This window comes from Lonchura striata, chromosome 18, assembly GCF_046129695.1.
Source record: "Lonchura striata isolate bLonStr1 chromosome 18, bLonStr1.mat, whole genome shotgun sequence".
NCBI lineage: Eukaryota > Metazoa > Chordata > Aves > Passeriformes > Estrildidae > Lonchura > Lonchura striata.
Genome location: NC_134620.1, coordinates 7,354,998 through 7,382,816, shown reverse-complemented (window position 1 = coordinate 7,382,816; position 27,819 = coordinate 7,354,998). Strand labels below are relative to the sequence as shown.

The 27,819-nt window shown below is 40.3% G+C and overlaps 1 protein-coding gene across 1 annotated transcript in view; it reads right to left on the bottom strand.

Annotated features, from left to right (window-relative positions):
• Window positions 1-47: 47 nt before the first annotated feature.
• MAPK1 (mitogen-activated protein kinase 1) overlaps window positions 48-27,819 on the bottom strand; it is a 38,684-nt gene continuing 10,912 nt past the window's right edge. Inside the window, exons 2-9 of the mRNA XM_021549887.2 lie at window positions 22,014-22,196; window positions 20,770-20,959; window positions 16,485-16,601; window positions 14,673-14,787; window positions 13,995-14,126; window positions 11,766-11,875; window positions 10,940-11,067; window positions 48-8,694 (exon numbers count right to left, since the gene is read on the bottom strand). Coding sequence (XP_021405562.1) covers window positions 10,951-11,067; window positions 11,766-11,875; window positions 13,995-14,126; window positions 14,673-14,787; window positions 16,485-16,601; window positions 20,770-20,959; window positions 22,014-22,196 — 964 coding nt within the window. The 3' untranslated portion in view covers window positions 48-8,694; window positions 10,940-10,950. The remainder of the gene's footprint in view (window positions 8,695-10,939; window positions 11,068-11,765; window positions 11,876-13,994; window positions 14,127-14,672; window positions 14,788-16,484; window positions 16,602-20,769; window positions 20,960-22,013; window positions 22,197-27,819) is intronic.

Below are 27,819 nucleotides of genomic sequence, written 5' to 3'. Positions count from 1 at the left end.
AGGCAGTGTCACACGCATACAGAGCAGCACCACAAATAACTTGACTGTGCGTTTACAGTAATTTTATTTACAAATTACCACGACACCTGTAGTACCACAGTTTTTATAACACCATTAGCAGTAAAGTAAATCACATCTAAGAAGAGTAGGAGGCAGCAGAGAAAAATGTGCACAGAGAATGCAGAGAGGCTATTTAGCTATAACTGAAAGTAGGTATTTTTCAACAGACTTAGACAGTGAGAAGGAATATGTTGAGAAAAACAAGCTCTTCAGCCCTCTTATTTCTACAGCATGAAATTTTTTGTACAGTGACAATTTAGTATAACGAGTACTACACTAGCAGTCAAATGCAAGTGATAGGGAGAAACTGTTTTATTATCTTGCCCTTTTGAGCACCCAGAAATGAAAGCTTCCCTTTGAACTGAGTTATCCAGGGTTTACTTGCAGAGCCAGAAGTGCAGAATTGCTGCTGGGGGGTAGGAGGGAACAGTACTTATGACTAGAGTTCCCAAGCATTGCATATTGCCTGTGAAGTCTTATCTGGTCTTAAGTAGTTGGTGAGCAAAGCCAGTTGCAGCATTCCACAAGTCTTTTTATAGTGCCATGCTCTAAAGCTGAGTACAGTTTAGCAGAATCCCAAAATCAAGCAGAGAAAAAAAGCCTTTCTGCTCTCTTACCACCATTGGCTCTAATGATGCTGGTGTTGAGCCTGGGCCTTTCTCAAGAGGAACAATGTGGAGGAGCAAATCTGGAGAAACACTCTAGACTTAGATGTATTCTGATGACAAGACTCAGAAGAAAATAAGCTTAATGCAACATCAGGTGCAGCCCTTTTCTGCTTCAAAGTACAGCAACAGCTTCCAGAAAGCAAACAAGTGTTATCCAGGACCTGGTTTTCCCCTAGATATCTTTAATAGCCTGGAGCGACTGTCAGTGCACACAATCCATACTAGTGGCTGCAAAGACAATGAAAATACAAGCTGCACAGTAATAATTATTTCCACTACTAACTACACACAGGATATATTGCTTTTGGTACAATGCCATTTATTGTCACAAGAAGAAAACCAGTGATTAAGTTGAGCACATGAATTATGCAGACCTTTGCCATGCTGGAACAACAGCATATTTTACTTACAGAAATGTCACCAAGTCAGCTGTAAAAACAACTTTAACACAGTGCCTCCAAAATACCAAGCATATCCTCAAATCCAAATTTATATTACATTTAGCTACAACAGAATGATTAAGAAATGGTTTGTTTTCAATCCCCACTTTTGTCTGGAGTGCTGTGCTTACACTGCATGAAGGCAAACAGAATCAAAACACGGAGCTACAGTGACAGCCACAACACCCACTGAAATATTTCTGAGTGGGGAAACTGGCCACTTTGTGTCCCCTCCATACCTGTGCAAACCTACTCAGAAAGCCTGAAAAGGTATATATACAAAAACTAACAAAAAGTTTTTTAAAACACAGAATGCATTAAAAAGTCTAAAGTTTGAACTCTTGAGTCTGTGGTGCCTCAACTATAAGTTAGAATATCTGTGAGTTTTAATACTTGCAGGAACCAAGAAAGGATTTTTAGTCCAAATTCCCTTTCCGGACCAGCTATCAAAATTAAAGGTGACCTAGGAGAAAGGCCTGACTGAAAAGCCTTCCAGTTCTCTTGCAGTATCATCAGTTCAGTGAGTCTCAAGCCAAAATTCTGAATATTCAGCATTTTTGCATTTGTAATTTTAAGGCAGAAAAAGATGTTCACAGCAAGCCATTTAGTCTGGGATGTTACAAAAAAAATCACAAACAAACCAACAAAAACAATCAAATAAACAACCTTCCTACAAGATGCATCTCAAGTCTTTTAGTAATAGCAAATTGTAAAAAATTCGATGGCATTCTCTTATAGCTTTGGGTTTGTTGTTTGTTGGGGTTTTTTTTGCTAAAAAAGCCTGAATTTTCAGACATAGATCACACACACATCACAGCTAGAGAGATTAACATCTTCCATTATTTCTAAGTTGTGTGTTCAAGGTCAGAATTAAACTTGCAAGGTGGAATGGGGGATCCCTGCAGTGCCATCACCCTGGCTGCTGCCATGGCAGGGCTGGCCCAGGACTGCAGCTGCCCTGCCCTCTCTGTTTTCTCCCGAGCCAGGGCTCCAGGTCAGCTGCCTGTAGCCAGGCCCAGCTCTGTGAAGCACAACTCTGTCCTCGGCTCAGCTGGACAGAGGCAAAAAATGAAAGAAGCAAATAAAAGCAGAGTTGTGAGACTGCAGGACTCTGCAAGCGTGCAAGGTAAGGAAAAGTAGGAACAAAGGAGTGAAGTCATCACCCAGAGCAGACAAGGGACTTTGGAGAAAGATCCCAACATGGAAAGTGTAAACCCCTGAGGAAGAGCAGTGTTGCTGGAAGAGGAACTCAGAGCAAAGGTCAGCCCAGTGCAAGCAGCAAGGCACGGAGACAGGAGCAGCGCTGCAGGCAGCAGTCAGCAGCTGAGTGCACACAAACACAGACTGGGAAGAGACACTGAAGGATTTTTGTCTTTTTCAGTGAGAAAACACTGCAAACCCAAGACCCTGGCAAGGCATTTCTTGCTCTTTTCAGGGAACTCAGCAATGGAAGACTTCAAGTCTCCTGTCTTCAGCCTTCACACAGGAACACAAGCTACCTCTGTGCGAAGCTAGAAGGATCACACATTTCTCTACCACGCTAATCAGCTGTAAAGAGAAGGAACTTCAGGAAAAATGGGCTGTGTGTGCATGTTGAGAAACTTTAGGCAGCTTTAGGGAACTTGCAGGAAGTTTTCAGCATTCACAAGGTACATCAGTTTAACAGGAAATAATCTGCTGTTTATCATCAGAATGCTCACAAATCCTAGAGAATAAAATTTTCTTTTTGTAACAAGTGGAACTTGTTTACTCAGTTTAAACACAGAGAAAATAAATTGCCAACAGCAAGATGTGCTGAAAAACAGGCAGTTTTAGAAAACACTTGAAGGAAAGTTGTCAGTGTCAATTTATAAATTACAGGGGAAAAGACAGGGGTTACAGAACAGGTCTCACATCCAGCTCCCAAGATCAGGCTTCACACAAACAGCACGTGAGCAGGGCTGCCTTTCTGATGGGGATGTGAACACCTCTGACATCAGGGTGGTGTTCAGCAGCCACACTGAAGCTGCCTTTGGAACTCCTTCTGAAGCTACCTGGACTTGTGTGGTGAGAAGACACATAAGCAAGGTAACCAACAGATGCGGCATATGTTCATGCAATGATGTTTGTGAGTCTACATGCCTCAAATGTTTTTTATTTTTTCAGCTTTTCAGTGTTACATATATGCAGTTTAGAAAGAATAACTGGAGATGAAACATGCACAACACAGAATTATCTTTGGTCTGCAAAGTCCTAGGTCAGAGTTCTACAGAGTTTGATGCCATCAGACCTACATTAATCTCTTCCAAAAAACAGTTTGTCCTCAAAAGCAGCTCCTTGCCAGCCTTCCTGAGTATTTGAGTGCAGCATCTCCCCAGCACCTGGGGGTGCTCAGGGGAACCACCACCCTGACCCACGTGCCCAACGGCTCAGGAGTGCCCACTACACCTGAAGCTTACAGATGGAGAGCTTACAGCCACTTCTGGTGAAACACAGGGAATTTGTGTGGTATTTCAAACTAATCCCACTGAAACAAGGATCACAGCAATGTTAAGTCAATCAGTTATTTGTCAAAACCTTCCTGGAGCCAAGCAGCTGTGCAGTTGTACCTTGAAGTCCCTTCCTGAAGTGCATGCTATGGTGAACACATCTTCTGCCAGGTGAACAGCCACAGCCAACAAAAATGTTAAGAATACATAAGAAACGTGGTGAAAATTAAATCCTGTATTATTCTTGGGGGAAAAAAAACCTGCACTCTGCAGTGAAAGCCAAGGAGGAGAAGGAGAGATGAATTTTTAGAAGCCAGTCTCAGAGCTGTTACACGCCTGCCAGTCATGGCTAAGTTTTCTTTAGTTTCAGGTCACATTTTCTGCCTTTTCATATTAATTGGAGAAGTTTTTAGCTGCCATTATCCAGCTACACCTTTTAAGAGTTTAATTGTTTGAAGAAGAACTGAAAGTCTATGACAGCGATATGAACTTACCTGCACTGCTCCCAGAAATCCTACATTTCAAATCCCTGGTCAGAGAACCCCCTTTTTGTACTGAAATGAAAACATTTGGTTTCTAAGGATTACATAAGTAAAAATTTTTGAGATTTCATGGGAACAGTGCATTATGAAAACCCATATAAAGTGTCAAAAAAGCCCATGAACCATTAGGTAACACTGAAATTAATTTGCATCACTCATTGGGTCAAGATTTCGTAATTTTCTCACACCAAAGCTCATCTGGTTTTTTTTTTTTTGGTTTTTGGTTTTGGTTTTTTTTGGCTTCCCTAGTTTAATTCCAAGTTGGTACAGTTCCACAGGGGGACACACACCTTGAGCAATTACAGCTCTTGCCTGCAGGCTGCTCCCTGTGCACTTTCAAGGAGGGGCAGTTTTGGATCAGCCAATGGACCAGCTCAGACCAGTCATTCTAGATATGCACGGAACTATGCTGGTTTGGTAATACAGGGACACAATTTAATGATTTTCTTTGCATTTGTTTTTACAAGATTCAGATGCCAAAAACAAAACAGAACATTAAGTTACCTGATTTAAAAAAGAAAATCACAAACGTTTACAACATCAAAAGAATAAGACGAAATATAAACCTTTGCTACTTACAATTGATCTATACAGATTAACCAAATCACAAATCTGTCACAATATAAATGTTTAATTGTTACAATGAATAGGAACATACAGAAAATGATTTATTTATTTTTTATAAAATCTTCCTTTGCTTTTTTATTTTAAACTTACCATTAACGAAATTAGCTATGCAGGACTTGTGGGGTACATGACTAAGAAGGCACCAACAGTACAAAGCAAAGACAAAGCAGTTTGAGTATTTTAAGAGTGCTCTACACTGATACAACACGAGAAAAGGCAACAATAGTAAGTAAACCAGCTGCAACCTTTAGAAATTTGTTCTAGATTTACACATGTAGTCCAACTTTTACATTTCTGCCGATGTATCACTTGGTTTGATCACAGCACATGCTACAAAAACCACTGTAAGCTTCACTTTACTAATGTGCACTTTTCACTAATTTAGTGTCTTGATTTCAATTGTTAATGAAACCATTTTGAACCACAAATGTATTTAAAAGGATTAGTAAAAGGATTGTTTGGACTTTTTTGTTTAAACCACTGCATTTACAAAAATATTTCCCCTAAAATCTGGGATTGCTTGAAGACATTGCTGTACAAATATAAAAGTACTATGCAAGGGACCAAATTCATAAGTATATGGTGTGTTATGTATAGACCTATATTTATACCATATCACTGTGCTGTAACAACACAATAAATTTATCAATAACCAAGGACTATATAAACTACACTAACATAAGCAATATATATTAATAAAGTTTAAATCTATAGTACAGTTGCTCAGCAAACAACTTTGACATGGTATAAATATATCGTAGCATATTACAGTGGGCAGCAACAACAGGTTTTTCTTTCTCTCATTCTGCAAGGAAAGCCCTGCTCAGCTCCTCAGGTTTTGTTTGGCCACGGCCGAGTTCTGTCCCCACTGCCACTCCGGAAGCTCCCGGCGCACGCGGCCCAGCTCTGGTGTCACAGGGGTGAGGAAGAGTCTGGCCACAGGCAGGACAGCAGAGTCAGAGGCTTGTTTGCCAAAGTATCCATGAGAATTTTGTGTTTGCATATTTTTCTTCAGCTGTAAGGTTGGAATGTTTTTGACAGTGAACTGTTTACATTCCTTATTCCCAAAGCATCTTTACCATGAAATATGCATGCTACTTCGATTAAGAGTTGCTGTTCTCTGCTCTAAAATATAAAAACTGCATAAAGAAAAGAACCCAATGTAAAATGATGAAATAACTGACCTAACACAGTGTTGTTAGAGGCACCTTCTTTAAATTATTTTTAAAATCTGACCAAAAAAAAAAAGTCTTGCTTCAGCATTTGACGCATCAACAAATTCAACCCAACAATGTTTACTGAATTCAGTAAAGGATTGATGAATGTGGTTATGGATCCTGATGGATGCCAATTGGATTCAGCAAAAGTAGCTAAGGAAGAAAGCCCAAAAGCACCAGACATTAGGTAAAGCAAACCCTCGGCTTCTCACTCAGAGGGACAGGATGCAAGGGTAAGTCTACACCTCCTCAAACATCCCAAATTAAAGACAGTATTAAAAAAAAAAAAAAAAAAAGAATTGGGAAAGAGAAGGGTGATGTAAGCTGCCAAAGTTCTTCCTTAATAAATTAAAACTGAGGTGTTACAAACTAATTTCAGTAACAGTCATCTTTCCAACCATGCCAAAAATGATTCCTTTTGTAATGATGATCATGCAAGTAGCAGAGATTCTAGAACTATTTCAACTTTTCAAAACTGAGTGAGAAAAGCATTTTGGTAAAGATGTGTAGAAAAGTCAAGAGAAATTTCTACACTGGTATCAACAGTCAAGTGCATATTTCTTCTACAGAAATGTTTTTAGCATAGGTTCCATACCACAATTCCATGATAACTTGTGCAGTGTCCTGACAATGCTCTGAATTTGTTCCCCACATCAGAGATTTATGTACCAAAGGAACTTCCTAATAGAAAATGCCCTTTAATGATGAACCCTTGCTTATTAAAAATTAGTTTTGGCAGATTAACACTTAAACTATAGGAAAAAAAATTGAAATGGAATCTTGTAAGCACCCTTATCTACTGGAGTCTAAGTTAATGGCTTTCTAGATTTCTCTGAAGAGCAGACTAAATGGTATGAGGAAGCCTGGAGTTATTAACCAGCCAGCATCCTTATGTACTACAGTAGCAATTGAACCTGATTTTCATTCAAAGACATTACCCAAGAGGAAACCAAAAACTAATTCTTAATGTTAATGTGAAGATATAAGATTTAAATTTATTTCCAGGAATTACAAGTGCATTTTGTTCATATTAGCAAGCAGTCTTTATACAATCCATTCTTCACTGCTGCCAAAATAAAATGAGAAAAAGACAGCAGAGATATGAAAAGCTAAAAATAGAACTATTTTTCCTAAGTTATTTGTTGAATAGCATTTCAGTTGAACACAACTCAGAGGTAACAATAGATTATTTTTTTTCTCAATCATAGGCATGTGGCACTTAGACAATCATCTTTGCACAGAAAGCTTTAACAGTCATGCGAGGGCACAGTAATTATTTTAAACAAGGCAAATTTCTCACCACAGAGAGCAGTGGGGAAAGAAAAGGAGGCACTGCACTGGAACATAACACCTAGTAAACTCCACATTATACAATTTCAGTAACAAATACTTGAAAAGATCATTAAAAGGTATACAATTTTAAATGTTATTTAGTGCTAGCTTTGTTTGGTTGTCCTAACTCAGCATTATCAGAAAAGTTTGATAGTACTTGACAACAGAACAGTACTTCATGTCACGAGCTCATGGAGGCTTGATTACAAATCACCATAGTGTAGGTTGCAAGAAATGAACTTGAGATGCTGACATGCTGTAGGAGCAAAAGTAAATCAAACTTTCTCATTTGAAGATGCAGTGTTCCTCTCTGCAAGAATCTGAACGTCAGTAATTAGATTCAAATGTCAAAACTATCAATCCTCATTTGAAACATTTCATTGGTATGCAGGATGTAGACTGAGTTAATTAACATCATATTCTGATTTCTTGCTTGCCACCAGATACGGCTGCCTTGCCCAGGAAAAGCACTGGCCACGGGGTCTGTGTTAACCCTTCCAGCACTCAGGGAGCAAAGAGCAGCTGCAGCTGCCACCTTGCCTTTGCACAGGCCGTACAAACACTACTGCATGGTAGGAACTTTGGGAGTACTATGCCTCCAACGTGAGTAAACTTTAAATGATCTCTTAGGAAAAGCATGGAGAAAAGGGTACAAATTTTGTCAATACATGGAAAAATGTTATTAGATGAATTCAGTTAAGTTGGGCTCCTATGTGGCTCTTACACTGGATAGAATACCTGTATGTACAGCACAGGACACCCAAACAAGTGCATAAGCAAGATTAACATGAACACAACTTATGCTGCAATCCATAGCATAACGGTACACTCTGCCGGATGCTAACCAACCATTTCTATTTAAAAAGGACGTGCAAAAAAAATCTGGGATGTCACTGACTTAAAGTGCCCTGAATAGTAGCTTTTCTAAAAAAAAAATGCCAGCGACTTCAGTAAAGTCAGAAAAACACAGTTCATGGTGTAAACGTCTTACAGGTTAATGAATTATCTTCTTGGATATTGATCCAGGAGTGAAAGGAACCACTGCATCTTTCAAACCAGAAAGCAAGCAGTTAAAACACGGCCAGCAGTAGGTGCACGTACAGTACAGTACTGCAACAGGTCAACAATGGGCATTACGCATAGGAGTGTCAATTACAATTCTTCAGGCTTAAAAGATTCATTGAAAGCATGAAAAGCCAAAACTACCAGGAACCGCCCTCCTGAATGGCTCAAAGGAGTTAGTGGATAAGCTGAGAGAGGCCACAAGACATGACCAACAATAAAGAACTGGGAAGAGGAACAGCAACATTTGAGCATGCCCAGTCCTTTAAGTCCTTGTCCTACAAGAGAGCAGAGACATATTTCAGTGAAGGAAGTTTAACATCACCTTTTAAAACAAGCCCTTTCCTATTTCTGTGCTCTGTGCACACTGGGTTTACCATCCGCCAGAGCCAGCTGGATCTACAGATGTTAAAAAAGAATTCAGAGACAGTGGATCTCAGGGCATTCAATTTTAAACTATTAATTATTCAAAAGATTAGGAAGATTAAATGTAACTGATCAATGAAGTAGATTATTTGTTTAAACCAAAAATCTGTTCTTTTCATATTGCTTCTCAATTCCAAAACCCACAGCTCAGGGGACACCGAATCTTGAGAAACAGCCCAGTGAGAAGAGCTGGCTGATCAAGCACAGTGGGAGTGTGCAGGAGAACGGGAATGCACAGCAGGACACTGTCACTGTGCATCTGAAGCCAGCTCCTGGGGACTGGCCCTCACTAGGATGTCAAGCAGCTATGTTTAACTGTTGTGCTATGGCATAGCTGGCAATCCTAACCACAAATGACCCGGACAAATTACCAGCATATCCTTATCAAGCTAAGTACAATATTTCAATTTCAGTATTGTGCTGGCCAAAGCAACTCTATATAGTAGCATTTGGAGCATTTTTATCAAACCAGAAATTTCTGCTAGCAACCGATGATATCTTTATCCCTAATCCTTTTATCCCTTAATCCCTAGTACAACCAGGTGAGTATGGTCTGAGCAAAGAGGCAAGCAAGAGATCACAAACTATGATTTACCACATCAGTAACCACTCACTATCCTTCTTTGAGACTACAGCCTATTAGGATCAGGCTTCACCTTGTTCCTAAAAATTTCCGTAACTTTCTTCCACCATGTGTACATGCACAGCTGTGCCCTCACACAGAAAACATGGGTGGGACATTAACATCAGTTAGTTACCGAGTCCCAGTTCTGCTCTATGAACAATGCCAACTAATAGAACCAGTGTGTGAACCTCAGATTTCCCTATCTTTTAATTATTACAACAGTTCCAGTATCACCTAGCAAGCTTAAATAAACAAAACGCAGTATTTGTAAAAATTGAAATTCATTCACTTATGAGCTTTTATACATCTAAATATTCCAAGCCAGTGGCAACAGTTGTTACCCTACTAAAGTAAAAACTATACTTTTAAAAGTTTCCCCCACATTCTTTTCTTTTTATTTCCTATTAGTTCACCATTAAATGAAAATCTGGGGGTATATGCAATACAGAAACTGAAATCAGATTTTTAGTACAGAAAAAGTATTGCTTACAGCAAAGCCACAAAGCTCCTGCACACTGCCAGCAGAGCTGTGGATTTCTGGCAGCAAGGAAGTGCCCTGGCTAAAAACTTCACCTTCCTGCTGGAGCTGCCCACACAAAGCAGCGATTGCAGAATGCTGCTCTGAGGGAGGAAAGCACAGAGAGCACAAACCAGGAAACCCAGGGCAGACTGTTGCCTTTGGCTTGTCTCATAAAACTTTGATACTTTCCCCTGTTAGTATCACAGAAGTTTCACAGGTACTCCAATCAAGTCAGTGTTTGACCAATTTGGTATGAAACTCCTGAGACCTGCAAGCCTTGTGGTACAGGAAGACCAGTTAAGTTCATTGATTAAAAAAAAAAAAAGTCAGTCAGTGAATATCAGTACATTTAATCTTAAATTAAACTTTCAGACCTTCAAAATGCTAGGAAGATTAGTCACAATTAATTTTTGAATATTTAAATACCTATTCTTATTTACTCACACTATTTGGGAGCTACCTAAAACTAACGATAACTCCTACTGAAGTTTTGTGTGTGGGTTTTTTCCTTTAAAATAATTTAAGAGATTTCTCCTCTGTACATTACGTTTAGAAGGAAGTTTTTTTTAAAAGCATTTGAAGACATATGACAAAATTATGTATTTGTAAAATATGAAGAAAATTGCCCCCTAAAATGTTTTTTAAAATAAAATTTGCATTTCAAAGCATTACCATTGCTTTTATTCTAAGCAGCATTATTGAAATGCAATGCTTAAATGTAACCTACAAGTAAGGTTACATTAAACACCTTGGGCAGTTGCCTGGATTCCATGTGGACACTTCAATGCTGTGGGCAAACAGAAATTTCCCACAAAAACAGGACAGGACTGAGGTCAGGTCCTTGGAGAGGGAGTTACTGGGTACTGGAAAAGGCAAGTACTACATTTCATCAGCAGCACCAAAGTCTCAAATGTCCCCCCTGCCCGAGTGTCCCCTGTTGCTGTGACTTTACCTATGCATGATTTAAGATCGGTATCCTGGCTGGAATCTTGCAGTTTCCTCAAAAATCAATTCTTTCAGCTTTTCCTTCGGCAAGTCATCCAACTCCATATCAAACTTGAAGGGTGCTTCAGCTACAGGCTTCATAACACAAAGAAATATGATCAATGTCACCGTGCTGTTGAATTTCATGCAGTCCTTTTATGGACGGGAAAAAAGTCTGAAAATGTCCTTCACAAAAATACCTAACACTGAGCAGGTCTTCAAGGCAGCACTCACCCTACTAGTCCTAAGTCTGCTTTACGTATTAGTTTACAAAATTTTACATCAAGCACAGTAAGTAGCTAGTCAAATCCAAACTACAAATTGAAATACTTCTTTGAGGCTCATAACTTAGTATCCTTGAAGAAAAAAACTATCTTAAACATTTTTATTTCTTGGAATAAACACAGCTGGCCCTTAAGGAAAACTAGGTTATTTCCTCCTCCCCTATTTTTTCACAAAAAGGTGTCAGAAATCTCCTCAGAATTGTACATAAATACAGCCAGTTCCAATCCAGGTTTTTAAAGCATAATCTGATGGCAAACTCAGTCATTATGAAACCAGGCCTCCCACAAAATGAGAATCTCCATTTTCTGGAGAGGGAGCACACCTTAGTTTGTATTTACTGTGTGGCATCTCCTAAGTGTTGTACTAAAGTGAGAAATACAAATTTTGTTAAATTGATGCAATTTGTTCTTCAACTCCATTAGTGCAGTAGAAATACTACCCTTGAACTAAAGTAGAAAATAATCAGCTGGATCATTTTATCAATATTTACATTTTAACAATGTCTTTACCTCGTCACTTGGGTCATAATACTGCTCCAGATATGGATGGGCTAAAGCTTGCTCCACTTCAATCCGCTTATGAGGATTAAAGGTCAGCATTTTATCCAACAAATCAAGTGCTGAGGGGAAAAAGTGAGCAAGGGTTTAATACACACTCCAAAAAAGTGTTACAAACCTTGACCTTACCCAGACAATGCCCACTACCCAAGGTCTGTGCTAAAGGCAGTGCACCCTGGAGCTCCCCTGCTGTAGCTGGCACCTGTAGCTTGGGCACAGAGGCTGTGCCTGCCCCTCTCTCAGCACACCTGGGCAACAGCTGCCCTGGGCACCACCTGCTCCAAGAGGTGGTACCCTGCCCAAGCCCTCCAGCCCCAGACTGGATGGCAAGGCAAGCAACACACCAAATCCTACAGCACTATCTGGCTTGAACTACAACAGAAATTCAACAGAAAGAAACTCTTTCTTTCCTCGGAAAAATGCTTTGGATTTTTGTGCCAAAATCCAAACCAAGATGGAGCTTTTCTGAAATAAATAATTATTAATACATTCTTATTCTGAAAAGAAAACTTGGCTGTTTACAGATGAAAATATCATCCAAAAGTCATTAGGAGTTCTAGATCATCACAGTGAAATATTCTGGCACAACCAGCAGCACAGAAGATGCTCTCCAGAGAAGATGCAAATACATTTATATTCATGAGATTCAGGGAAAAGCTGTTGAAGACAACTCGCGAAGAATCCTTAAGGAACTTGAAGATCCAGTAAAACAGAGAGTGAGGTCTGGTGAAACTCTGGACAGACATCACAAATCAGTGCTACTGCAGTTGGTCAGCTACTGTGCCTGTAACACACTTCCCTTTTCCAAGAAGAGAAAGAAGTGATTATAGGGCAAGAAGCCCTAAGATATCTGCAGTATCCTAAACTCCATCACATTTCTTCTCCTCACCACATCATTTATGAACCAGAATTTTAACAGAGGCTTCTTGATGCAGGACAGCAGTCGCAGCTTTGCACCAGGATGAGGAGCACACCTGTGACCTCAGGCCATAGCCCAGCCTGGGGAGGAAGGATGCACCATCACCATCACCCACCAGAGCAGTGAGCTCCCCTGGATCTCTGCGGCACTCAGCACTGCACAAGAGACCCGCCTGCATTGGAGGGCAGCTCCAAAGGCCTCAGAGCTGCACTGTAACCATCACTCTGCCTTCTGCTGTGGTTCCTCAGTGCTGGCAGCTCCTGTGCTCAGCCCCGGCTGGGCTCCACCAGCTCCTGAAAGCTGCCCTGGCACAGCTGCCCTCAGGGTGTCACTGCCAAGGGGCTGCACCAAATGGCATGTTCCCCCTCAGCTGAGCTACCAGCACTGCTGCCATCTGAGCTGTCAAAGCCCACAGGGAGGATTCTCACACTGATGAGCACTGTTATAAAAGCAGAATAAATCACTGCTGCTTTCCTCAATGACAGGGATAATCAGCTCCATACAGTTCCATCTGCAGAAATCAGCTTTTACATGGTAATTCAGTACCTGCTCATAGCCACTAAGAGTAAATTACAAATTGTGCTAGAGCAGGCAAAGAAGCACTGTACTGTGAACACAACCACCATTAAACTGTACAAAGCTGAGTATAAAAGCTAAATTAATAGCTGTCTAGCACAACAAAATCATATTTACCCTTTACTAAAGCTTGTTAAGAAAGGTTAACAATTAATACATTCCTTGCTTTTTAAACTTTTGCTCCACACATCCTAACTGAATCTTTTAACCCATTAAATTTCAAGTCTTCATGGTACCCAAGGATCCCACCCACTGATGAGACCCTGTTTAACCTACAACTGATGGACAGTCTGCAAAAACTCCAGCCAGGGCAGCAGCAAGCAGCTGCCTCCCATCTGATGTTAGAAACAAAGTTCGAGACTTGTTTGATGCCAGTGTTGAAATCCAGTGCTGGTGATCAGCACTTGAATAATGTACTGTGCTTCCAAGGACAGTGACAAGAGTTTGGATTTCATATGTAAGTTAAAGACCAAACACCACAACAGGTAATCTTAGAGTTACTAAAAATTGCATTGAAAAGATAAACTAGTGTCAGGGCTTTGTGCTGGTTTATGATTTTATATTAGATTTATGGTGCTATTTTAAGGTGCCTGCATGTTTTATTTCCAATATAAAGATAAATTCTTAGGTTATAGAAACTCCCATCCTACCATCACTTTGATACAATGTAATAGAATATAAAATACCTTTGGGGTCGGCATTTGGAAACAGCCTGTTCCATGGTACCTTATTTTTGTGTGGTAGAGAAAGCAAGTAGTTTCTGGCCTTTAAATTTATTATACAATTCAAATCTTCTTGGGAAGGGGATCCAAGTATACCTAAAAAATATAAATATAAACAATTAATGCATTCTATGCAAATCACATTAACACAGCTGTATCTTCTAAAATTCAGTATTAGAACTGCTAGGAAGGAGATTTCAGACCAAATGTTTTAAGGATACAGAATACTTGAGTAGTTTTTAAAAACTTTTACAAAAAGCCGTTTGTTAAATAAATAAATGGATCTGAGTTTTCTAATGCTCTGTAATCTCTTAAAAAGATCCCAGTATGTAGTGTATCTAAAGAAATTTTTTAAAATTTGACCTGGACCAAATAATATATGAGCTTTTAATTTATTTTTTTAAATTTTGTTTTAAAAATATATCTGCTGATGTAGTAAATAAATTGCTGAGTATTCTCTAGCTGTCCCCAAAACAATGATTACCTGTAGCAATTGCTGCAAAAATAACTAGAGGGGACAGCAGACACACCTACAGATCCACACCTTACACAGTAATCCACTGGAGGAAGACCAGCCCAGCTAGCAGAAACGATGGAGAGAGACAGATGGATGTGGAAATGCTGCTGTTCCATAAAGCTTACCAAGGATATGGTTAAGTTGGTCAAGGTAGTGTTTTCCTGGGAAGATGGGTCTGTTGGAGAGCATCTCTGCCAGAATGCAGCCCACTGACCAGATGTCAATAGACTTGGTGTAACCCTGCAAGTGAAGCAGAACCACATTTTTGTGAAATTTTTGTGTAATAGCAGCAACATGTTACTTTAGTAAACTGTGAAAGTGCACAGAAATAATCTTCCTTTTTAGATGAGTCGTGCTTGCTCATGCTGTTTGGTTTTTCTGTACAAATGAAATAATCAAGAACCATATATCAAAATACTATTTTGATGGGGTAGCAAGAACTGAAGTCTCCAAGATACAGTTTTCCAAATCGATTTTTTAAGTTTAGCTAAACCTGTTACCAACTGCAAATTGTTGAGATTCCCTAATTTTATAACATATTTAAATTAAAACATTTTGGAAACCAGGTATTCTGAATTGCACAGCCCCTGACAGTGCTGAACATGTGTGAAAGGAGCTGTCCCTGAGGGAATCTAAGCAGCACTCCAGGACAAGGCCTTTGCAAAGGGGGAAATGGCCAGATCAATGGCTATTGCTTGGCTGCTCTGTACAATGTGACAGGCAGGGAGAGGTGAAGATGCTGGGAGGAGACCACAGTAGTCACTGGGATATAACAGGAATGGAACAAACACTCAGTGGAATATCCATGTGTATGGCTAACCTGTGCCATCCACAGGAAAAGGCACAGCAGTGAAACCCAGCAGTGACAGACCCCCTCTGTGCCCGGCCTGCTGCCACTGCCCCTCCCTTGGGAAGAGTCTGTCCCCACTGACCCCTCAGCCACTGGGCACCAGCTCCTCAGGATGTCATCCCTTCACCATTTGTGTTCAAGGCACCAGAATCATAGAAGGAATCACACATTATGCCAGGAACTTTTAATGTGACCACCTCTTACAAATACAAAATATATTCATTGTGAAAGCCTTTGATAAGTAGATGTGGGTAGCCCAGTGCTGTGGCCTCAGCGAGGGTTTAAAATACAAGATGTGAGTTTAAAATACAAAAAGCTGAGGGAAAACACCCTCAATTGGTCCAACATCTATTTTCTTAAAGTGCTTGGACACGCTGTTGACACACCAAAACAAACCCACCAACTGGAAAAGCTGTAAATGCCACAGCAACAACAGGTGTCCCAGAATATAAAATACAGCTCCAGGTGTCAGCCAGGTGTTTTGCTAACAAGTGTCTGGCTGTGGGAGTGAACACAGGGGTTCTGAAGGACATCCAGCACCCACACAAGGATTGGATGCACCTTAAAACAGCCACAGAAGACAACAATAATTCCAAATTTATAAAACCAAAGGAATGATTTAATGAAAACTATGAGAATGCACTTAAGACTGACAGATACGAAGGATCACGTGCCTTCATTCAGAATCAGTTTCACCCTCATTATACATTCTAAACCTAAATTAAGATGTCAAGATAACATTAAGGCAACATTTGCAGCCTTGATGGAGGCAGCAGTGGAATGCTCATTCCTACCACTCCTGTGCTGCTCAGTGGCACAGCAGGTGATGGAAGCAGTCTCATGACTGGCAACAAACTGGAGAAGTCAAGCACGTGATTTCTCAGTTCTCGTACCCAATAATTGCTTCTAAAATCACAATTTATTTCAAGCCAGCAGCTCTACTGAAAGCTATGCCTACTTCCCCCCAAGAGTGTGCGTGCGTTCTGATCATAAAAACACACAAGGGCTTGCTGTTCCCAGCACACTTGGAATTCACAAGAAAATAAGCAGCAACAGCAGCACCCCAGCAGCTCACTGTGGCCCTTACCTTAGAATTCAGCATGATTTCAGGAGCCCTGTACCAACGTGTGGCCACATACTCTGTCAGGAATCCTGTGTGATCATGGTCAGGATCTGCAACGCGAGCCAATCCAAAGTCACAAATCTGGTTTTAGAGAAGTAAATAGAAAAAAAAGACACATTAGACACACATTTCCAATACCATTACTAATTCACCATTCCAATCAATGATGTAACACCCACAAATGCAGAGATGGCAACCTAAGCTTTTAGAAAAGTTACTGTGCAGAGGTGAAGAAAAATGTTTTGGATCAATTATAAAGAATATCCAACTGCCATTCAGGAACCAGTAAGAATAAACAGTTCACAATTTATGTTCCACTACGAGCTTGCTTACAGCACCTTTGCCAAACAGGAGCATACACTGCTCCAACCTCTCAGAAACTCATCAGAAAACAAAAAGAATAGCAATTAAGACTTCCAGAAAACATAATTATCAACCAACACATATGTAACCAAGTTCAACACCCGATTTTACAAAAGCGATCATCATAACTGCATCTTTGCATAAGAAACAACCTATCCAATCATGAGATAATGGTAGACTGGAGAGATTATGGGCTGCTGAAGGAAGCATAAGTCTAAAAGACGAAAAAAGAAATCCCCCAAAAACAAAACACAAGAAAGATAATATTTCTCAATCCCTTTATAAAGATATTAGTTTTATCTAACTATGAAAAGAAAAACAAACACCGATTTAGACTAGCGAGTTCAGCAAAAAGAAAAAGGTGGTTTTAGTTATACTCTGGTATGGAGGCTCCAAGGTTTTCAGAGCTATTTAGTGTCTAGAGAGAAATTTAAAAAACTGAAAATGTGAAGACAGCCTGTTGTGGAGCAGAGCAGCTGTTCCTTTCTTACCCTTCCAAAGGTCAATGGCAAGGTTGTTGAGTGGTACATTAGACACATTCACAAGCTTCTGCTGATCCCCAAAAAATACTAGGTTATGATTGACACACAAAGTGTATTTCCATGAAAGAATACATAGTCTCAGGAAAACCAGGCATCAAATGTAGGAGTGGCAAACAGCAGGAGGTTCCTCTGCTATATTTGTTTTATAATATTTACTCTTAGATAGTTAATTCTGTACAGTGATTATACTGAAAATGTGAAGTGAAAATAGGCTGTAGTCAATAAAGTCAGTAATGGAAAATCCTACCAAAACCACAGAAACCTCACTTTGCCCTGGCAGGTATTTCTTAATTTTTCTGTAGGGACAGCCTGTCAGTGTAACTAATAGATCAGTTAGGGAAGAAATACTTAATCTGACTAAAAGCTACATCTGAAAGACAAGATTCAGCAGCTGACTGTTACACAGAAGGTCTGAAGAAAAGGCAATGATGAATGTCATAAGCTAAGCTGCATGCTATTATTTTAGCTACATATTAAAAAAATAAACCCAGCTCCCTGAATCCTTATAAAACAATCCCAAAAAGAACCTTTTTAAAGCATGGCAAGGTTCTCCCAGGTTACAGGAACAGAGCAGCTGCCTTGTGTGCAATTAGCTTACATAAAGAGACTCAGTACAAATAATCAGAAGAGCCTCCTCTAAAGACAGAAATGAAGAAATCGTAAGAGAACAGCTTAGAGACTTCAGAAAATAATTATGCAGCAGGCAAAATTGTTGTAATCTCTTCCTCCTAACCTCGGAAAAAGATAGATAAGATTACAGGCAAAGAGACTTGTGCAGAATTTCAGTATTACACAAAACCAAAGTGCTAGGGTTTGTTACTATTAAAACAAAAGGAGAAAGACACTCTGGTCCACAGTGAAAAGCGAGAACTGAATGACAGAAGATGTCTCTGAATCTCTCAACTCAAGTAGAAAAATGCTCATGGGATGGAAAGGAAGAATAATGACAAAGGGAGCTAATTAAAATGACAAAAAGCCCCTGCTGACTGGAGCAGAAACAGGTTAAGCAGAAAAGCAGAAACACCATTAGTGAGAGAGACTTCAAGGTTGAAGCTGCAAGGAAGAGGTTTTGGCTGCAGAACTGACAGGAGTGAGAGCACAGAGTGAAAGGGACGCTGGAGGCCCAGGGCTCTGCCTGAAGCCCCGGGTGAGGGAGGGCACAGCTCTGCCTGTAGCTGGGGAGGGCAGACAGGACACAGAGAGCAGCTGCCCTGCTGGAGGGGCTGTGGGGCCACTGTGCCTGTACAAATGATGATGTGTAGCAGGCAAAGCACCAGGAGTTGGTTTTTAGGCTTCTCCACGTGAACGAAAACAGTAACAAAAATAAAATAAATAATCTGAGAGCAATACAATAACAGGCAAATTTTCTTGGCATTTTCACTAAGTCATGGCAGAGAATAAAAAACTACATCATGAAAGAGCCAGGTATGTCAGTCAGTGCTTCAAGCCTTGTAGAGACAGAACAATGCTACTGAGACAGAAGAAATTACTTCCCTGCTAAATAAATTTAAAACCAATAAATAAATAAATAAATAGAACCAGCATCCTATCGATATATTTAGCTTCCACTTCTTGAAAACAATGTTCTTTCAATCACTATCGTGGTTTTTTAAACAGAGATGGCTTAAAATTGGATGAAGCTATCAAGCAGATGGAAAGATTTAGGAGGATCATGTACATGCAACCATTTACTAGGCAAATGAAATGACACCAACAATACTACTAATATACTGAAATATCTGCAGTTGTACTGTTGAGTAGCCTGTGCCTCTGTGTATTTGTGCAAAAAGAAACAGACATTAAGTTCAATTGCTACCGATAAGATGGTGGTTCAAACAGTTGCATCTCCTGAGCAACTGGTAAAATTGTGAAACAAACACTAACTTGCAGTTTTCCTTTAAAAAAATCCCTCTCTCATCACCTTCTTTTCATGCCTGCTGCAGTAGGTAACAATTCTTGGTTGTTTTATTAATTGTGTATTTTCATTATGTAGACAGAATTGATCATATAGCCAGCCTTTAGAATGGACAAGCATACAAACAGCAAGGAACTGTGTGACACTCTTGGAATTGTGACAAACCTGTACAGCTCACAACTGGTTCACTTCACTTCTTCACTTTGAAGAGAGTATTTTTGTTTTGTGGTTTGTTTATTGAGAAAGTTAGAGCTACACTAAAAATCAAAGGGTAATTAGGAGCAACATAGTATTCAACAAACAGTTGCACCACCTGGGAGCAAGCACTGTAAACTCAGCAATTCCACTCCATCAGTAGCCAGCAGCTGTACGTGATGCACAGTGAAAAGGGGAACATATTCCAATGTCTCTCTCATCTTCCACGGATCTGCCACTGTGGGACTCCAAACCTCAGGGAGCACTCAATAAGAGTATTTTTCTGCTAACTTGCTTGGTGTTTTTTTAAAAACTGAAATATCTGCAGTGTTCTGTGATACCAAATTCCACAGCTTAACCAAGCTGCAAGTAAACTTCACCTGCTCCTTTCCTCCCTCCCAGCCTTTTCCATAGGTAAGGACAGTGAACACAACTGCTCCCTATTTGCCATCCCTATGCCACTGACAACATTATCAGTGTTGGCAAATTCTATTGGACTCCTCAGCTCCTCAGCAGAGGCAATCCAGGCTAAATAGCTCTTTGTGTTATGGAGAGCAGTACTCTGAAATCCTGCTCTCCTCATATCACCAGGAGAGTGTGATAACTATGATCACACTGAAGACTCAAAACCAACTGAAAGGTACAGAATGGCATGTTTTCTGTTTTATTCTCTATTTCTGTTCTATTTCTTCACACTTGGTTTGCTTTATTGAATGCCACTAAGTACTGAGCTGACATTTTCCAAGAATCATAACAGCTCTAAGCTCATCCTTCTGTAGTATTAATGAGTACAGAGCCGATCACTGGAAATGCAAATTAGGAACATTCCCTCCCTAAGTAATTGCCATGCATTTAATCAGCACTGAATCTCAGAGGCTGCTTTAGCTGCCCACTGATATGAAGTCCTTTTCCAACAACAAAATATTAACAGTGTAAACAGAGAAATCAAATCTTGAAACATACACAGTTCTGAGTTTACTTCTGAGGTAAATATGATGCTGCTTCAGATCAGTATTTTCACCCAGCTTTCAAAGAAGCTGTTTCCAAGTCAGCCTCCAGATGGAAACAGTGATGCACTCATTACAGCAGTCCAACAGATTCTTAGTCACTCAAATCTTGATAATTATTTTATCAAACCAAATAATGTTTTGGCAATCTTTCCAGGACAAAAATCAAATTAATACCCAGTAAAAACCCCACTTTCATGGAAAATCTGTAAGAAATTTCAACTCACCTTGAGATCACATGTGGTGTTAAGCAGCAGGTTTGAAGGTTTGAGGTCACGGTGAAGCACATTGGCTGAATGGATATATTTTAACCCTCTCAGAATCTGGTAAAGGAAGTAACAAATGTGATCGTTGCTGAGGTGTTGAGTCTTTAGGAGCTTGTAAAGATCTGTCTCCATAAGATCTTGCACAATGTATCTGTGAGGTATTAGATGTAAGGCAGCATAAAAACTTGGTGTCACGTCAGATATCAATGTACTGTACCCAAGGAAACTTCTAGAACATCTTTTCTCTCATTTGTCTGTTTGATGACAATTATGAAATCATCTAGCTGATTCTTGCTTTAGAAGTTTGGAATCCAATCAATCCTGTTCCATGATGCAGCCCTTTACAGAATAAAGAGGCACCAGCATGTGATCCTTTCAAATTAATCATCACAAACCTCTATTTCTTCATAGTAGAGCTTGACTTTTATTGGAACCTTAATTTCATCTGATTCCTATCCTGCTTGCCAAGAAACAAAGGGTGGTTTTTTTGGTTAATGAGTAATAAGCTTCCAAGATACTTGGTTGCAATTGCATAAAAGCAGGAATGTAGATCTCACAATTTCTGATCAATTTTCCTCACCATCTACCCACTTTAAAAATTCGACTGTTCTTCTCTACTATATATATTTATTATGCTACAACAATCCTTCTCTTACCAAAATTAAATCCCAACATAGTAATTCAGATTATTTTTTTAATAAGATTGCGATGAAAATTAAAAGAAGGGGTTTTTTGTTTGTTTGTGGGTTTTTTTTTGTTTTGTTTTTTTTTTTTTTTTTTTTTTTTGCTTTGACAGGAATTAGTTCAGTAAAATTTTCTTCCCCCTTAATTCAAGAAAATTTGAGACAATTGTAGCAGCCTGGCCATTTTATTTTCTCGTCAAAGCAACCAGTTGTAACAGCAGCTCTAAGAGCAAATATAGTTTTAGAATTATGTGACTAAACTAAATCTTCTCTACACTGTTGAGTTCTTTGCCTTGGAAGACAGAAGATATTCTCTTTTCCTGGAAAAGAAAGAATTAAACTAGTGCCCATCTACATCAAAACTATAAACGGATCAAATACTATTAACTTCCCTTTTGATTTACAACAATAGAAGCCAACTTTTATTAATATTTAGGAAGGAAGAGGATGAAGGGGAAGAAACAATCAAAAGAGAGGAGGCAACCATTACTAATGATGCCGAGTAACACTTTGAAAGGATACACATCTTTCATCTGTTCAATAGTTGGAGCTCTGATAATGTCATTTATTCCAATAATATTCTCATGCCTGAAGCGCAGTAGGATCTTGATCTCTCTCAGAGTTCTCTGGCAGTATGTCTGATGCTCAAAAGGACTGATTTTCTTTATAGCAACTCGAACTTTGTTGACGTTATCATAAGCAGAACTAGAAGAGAATCAGTAACATCAATTACAAGGAACATTAAATTCATTTAAATCAGAAAGAAAGAATGTAAATTCATTTAATACAGCGGTGGTACATTTTGTTTACATTTACTTTTATCAAACGGGGAGAGGTGACAGTGACACGCCTTTTAATTTGGGGAACTGACAAAACACTGTTGTACTTTCACCAGCCTATTTGGGTCTCTACAACCATTGGCTCTCCCAGCTGACCTGGAGTCTCTGGTTCGTGCGTACTGCACAGAGAAAAAGGTATTTGTCCTCTTTATCAGCCTGTGCAACAACCAAGTCTGAGGTTTTTTCTATATGCTGCAATCATCACAAGTTTAAGAAAGTTCATCTAGAGTTAACCCATTCACTTTGGGCTGCAGAAAAACCTCCAGAAATGATCTCTTAAGCAGCAGAATACCACATCCTGTGTCCAGCTCCCACGAGTAATACCAGCTGTCACACTCTTTCATGTTTTCATCCATCTACACTGTCAGCACCTCTGCAACAGACATGGAAAAACAGAAGGGATGGAGAATTTCTGACAACACCTTTCCCAGTTCAGTTCCAAAGATAACAAGAGTCCGAGGAAAGAAAGCTGTATCCAGGTACACACATGGAGTGGAAGCACAATGAGGATCACAGTGACTGTTACCCATGGTAAGGAACTCGCTGCCTCCTACATTTACATGACTTTCCAGAAGCTCAGAACTCCATTCCCAGCTACATTAATAAACAGGCTCAATAAAGAGTAGCTCTGTTCAACGTGCCTACGCATTCATGAAGAATATCACAGCCTGAGTAATTAAAAATCTCAGTAAAACATATCTAATTTTCTGAAATCTGGACTATGAATTCTAACAAATTTTAGTATGTTTTATATGGTCTTGTTTATATAAATAACAAAGCATCTCATTATAGTATCTCCTACTGTATTAGAAGCATATGGTAATTTAATTAATTAGAATTTAGATGTGTTTGTATGATTCTTGTCCCTACTCAAGCCCACTAATGCATTATTAGGAAATTAAAAAATAATCAAGCCTACATTCCATACATTTCTGTTAGCCTCAACTATTTAATTTAAAAATATAATCATACTAGCCAAGGAGGCTTTACATCCCACCAGTTTTCTATAATTGAGTCCCAGAACTTTCTTTGATACACTTTTAATGTGCCTTACTCTGCTGAGATGTCCAGATACCTGGTGACTAGGTAAAGCAGAATAAAATGCAAAGATCCAATTAGAAAAGGAGAACTCAGAGGCCACATCAAGGCTCTTTGATAACTAAGCAGAAATGTGGTGCAATAAGGTGTTTTTGAGATGGTACTGTGATCACTGGATGCAAAACTGTTTAAAATTTCTCACTTTCATTATTCAATTAAATAAAAATGTCATCACTGGATGCAAAACTGCTTAAAATTTCTCACTTTCATTATTCAAATGAACATATACTTCAGTCAATTAGGGTCATCAGTAAGATCTTCATACAGCACATGCACATGTAACTGTAACAACATCCTTTTTGCACGGTCTTCCCACTCAACCCCTCTGACCTGTCTGCATCCCCAACCCTGGCCTGTACCCACAGACAGCACCATTTATTTGCCTCTAGAAACACTGAACTCAAATGCTCCATGGGGAGCTTTGAAATGCCACATGCTGAGCAAGTATTCATTACAACTGTTGCTACTGCATATGTATAGATAACACATTAGCAGCTCCTCCATCCCAAAATAGATAATAACCAAGTGCTGTAAGTGGAACTTGGCATCGCCTCCAAGAAAATTCCTCCAGTAATTTTCTTAGCTCATCACCTGTGGTATTTACAATAGACCAGTGAGGTCAGTCACAAGCAGAAAACAAACCCAGAAATAACTCTGAAGCATGAACAACCTGGATTTGGGAAAGAATCCTATGGGCCATTTCATCATTATAAACAAACATCCTGCCTTCTCCTCTGTACTGACCTGAGCATTTTTTCTGCCACAATGCAGAATCTTATGTCCTTTCAAAGGACTGGACAGCAGCAGCTATGCAGAGTGATGGTTCAACTGTAATACACCTGGTTCACTGAGGAGAAACAGCTGCATATTTGGAATAAAGATGCAATTAGTTTCCTCTCCAGGGTACCTTCCCCACACAGTCATCTTTCTGTTTGTATCTTATTTCCCCACACTAACACAGCTAAGCTTCCACTGCCTCAGCTGAGGGGAGTAACACTGAAATACTGTCTAGCTGAAACATTAAAGGGGATACTGGATTTATTTCTGATGTCACACTTTTTGAAATATAAGCCTTTCTGTTACTTGATTAAACATCCAAGGGATTATCTCAACTTCTATGAGCAAGAAGCTAATCATACAAGCAGTCACGTACACTTGCTGGTGCATAATATTTTAAATGTCATGCATAATGCAGGTACATTAAGAATCTGTATTATCTAGTTAATACCATTTCACATTCTCAGCCACAGCCCTTAAAGCACATATTGCCTTAAGTAAACTCTGTGACCCTTAAAAAAATGCTTTCTTGATTTGACACGTGCTATAGGAAAGTGTAAACGCTACATAGTAGACTGAACTTCAGTGGAATTGAAGAGTCAGACCACAACCAGAGCCCTATTTGGCCTATGAAGCCCTATCAAAATAACTGACTGACTGTGCAGGAAACCCCTCAAACTCACAGAACTGGGTCCTTTGTAAGGGAGACGGAACCATTTCCCAAGCTCTCCCTCCCTCCAACCGTTCACTGCTTGCCACCAGCAGCAGATTGACACACTCCTCCCCAGAGCTCTGCTGAAGAAATATGCTGCTCATTGCGTGCATTCCAGTATTTGCAAACAAAACCACTCTGAAGGTGCAAATGCAGGCCCCGGTGTATCTCCCTGCAGCCCGTGCAGCAGCTCAGCTCTGCGGGTTGCAGCCGCAATTACTGATCTCATTTGCAACTCCTGATCACCCGTGCTCCCCCTGCAGTCCGACCAGGATCAGCTCCCCAGCACATCTCATCCGCCTCCCAATGTATCCCTACATTTAGGTTATTTGCATTCTGGCAGCGCTGTCCCAGTGTGCACAGTGTAACCTATTTGTCTGGGCTGTCAGCTTCTACTAAACCTCACAACAACTGGTTATATTTGCAACGAAGCAGTTAATCGGGACACCTTCTGAAGTCAGGAACTTTCTACTATCTTGACTTCTTTCCAGAGAATACAAAAATTTGTAAAGTGGGAATAACAGTTCCCATATTAAGAACTCTCAGAGTGCCAGTCTATAGCTTCTAGTTTCTAATCGTTAAGCACATGTACTGACCATCACCCACAGAACTGTCCCATTATGATGAATCTAGACACCAACACTTTAAATATTCAGAAGGGAAAATTTATTTCCACACCAATCATGGGCAGCCTCACAAGCTGAAGCAGCCGTTGAGCTGTGAGTGCTATTTATCTGTAATGTGATAAATTTACATACAGATTTTGCAACTGCCCAACTGTTGTAGTCACAACATTATTCCTGTTTCAAGCTGTAGATACTAACCTGTGACAACCTGCAATGGCACCGTTATTTAGACCCTTTTGCAACATCGCGTGAAAATCAATACGAGCCCCAGCAGCAGAGTTTATCATTCCCGATTTTAAGTATTTTGTAAATACATAATAAAGTTTTGTCTAAGTAAAACATCAGGCACAGCTGCATAAAATAAACAAATGAGCATTTATAACCCAAGAAGTTGCACCACGTAACTTTTAAAGCCGGTTTTATATCCTTCTACTCTCTGGTACCAACTTCCTTTTTAAACAGAAGCCCAGGGCGGGGCTGCTTCCAAGAGCGGCGAGCAGAGAGGCACAGCAGCTCTGAGCACAACACTCTGAGCACAGCAGCTCTGAGCACGGCAGCTCTGAGCACGGCAGCTCTGAGCACGGCGCTCTGAGCACAGAACTCTGAGCACGGCAGCTCTGAGCACGGCGCTCTGAGCACGGCGCTCTGAGCACGGCAGCTCTGAGCAGAGCACTCTGAGCAGAGCACTCTGAGCACGGCACTCTGAGCACGGCAGCTCTGAGCACAACACTCTGAGCACGGCACTCTGAGCACGGCACTCTGAGCACAACACTCTGAGCACAACACTCTGAGCACAACACTCTGAGCACGGCAGCTCTGAGCACAGCACTCTGAGCACGGCAGCTCTGAGCACGGCAGCTCTGAGCACGGCGCTCTGAGCACGGCAGCTCTGAGCACGGCACTCTGAGCACGGCCGCTCTGAGCACAGCACTCTGAGCACAGCAGCTCTGAGCACAGCACTCTGAGCACGGCAGCTCTGAGCACGGCCGCTCTGAGCACGGCACTCTGAGCACGGCACTCTGAGCACAGCAGCTCTGAGCACGGCGCTCTGAGCACAGCGCTGCCCGCTCCGGGCGTGCGCCCCGCTCCCGTGAACTCCCCGGCGGCACGGGAAGCTTTCTCCAGGCACGTGTGGCCGAGTGCCAAAGCTCAGCCCCTGCTGCACGCTCTTCCACCATTCCTACTCCTCGCATGTTTCATTTGGGGCAGAACTGGAACAAGTGAGAGCACGCCGCAGCTGCCGGCAGGGAAGGAGCCAGCTCCTGGCAGTCCCTGCATCCCACACAGGGCCGGTCCCTCACACTGGAAAACAACTGCCTGCTCCTCTGCCGCTGCCTGCAGGCTTCCCCACCACGGGATGTTCTTCCAACATTTCGAGGATTATTCACCTCGTGGCTGTTTTACAGGCTGCTCTCAGCACACACACACAAAATACACAATGCTACCGGCAAACATCCTAATTACAACTCTAAATAAAAGATTGATTTGAAGTTTAAAAGGGATTTTTTTTTTTCATCAGTAGCTTTGTGTTGCTGTGGAAACATGATTCCAAGGGCATATCCAAAGATAAGAATCTTTGTGAAATATTGGGTTAATTCGGCTTATACACAGAATAGGAAAGGCAAAAATAATTCCCAGCAAGCAAGCTGCTCTATGGAGATCTTTAATCTTTTCATTCGGTCTACATTTAGCTCAATCATGGACATTTCCACAACACGCTGACATTTATCAAGTTACAATGCAAATAGCTTAAACTTATTTTTAAGACTCCTGTAAATAAAATAATGCATTATTCTGACACAGTAACAACCACTGTAACAGACTGTTCTCTGTATCTTTTGGGGATGGGGGATGGTGGTGGCAAAAGTGCAGACTTGTAGAGGGTTTTGGGTTTTTTGTTTGGAGCTGTTTTGTTAATAATCAGATGTTAACCCTTCCAGATTCTTCAGAATAATTACTTTCTTCTTCTACATGATTAAACCAGAGAGAGCAGCTACAGTGTATGGCTTTTTAATAAAAAGATTGGAAAAAGGATAAAAATAGTCAAAGACTATTTGAGGACACTGAGTAATGTGTCATTTTTACACTGTTGAATGTATTTTTGGTAGCCAACTGTAAACACCTACATTTACTAGAAATATTTGTGCTTTCCTCCATTTATTCATAATATTTTGAAGACAAGTGTGTATTCATTAGACTTTTTTATTAGCACTTATTTACAAAACCAGCACCTGGTTTTAGAAGGAACAAGTGCCTACTTATATTGCGATACATTT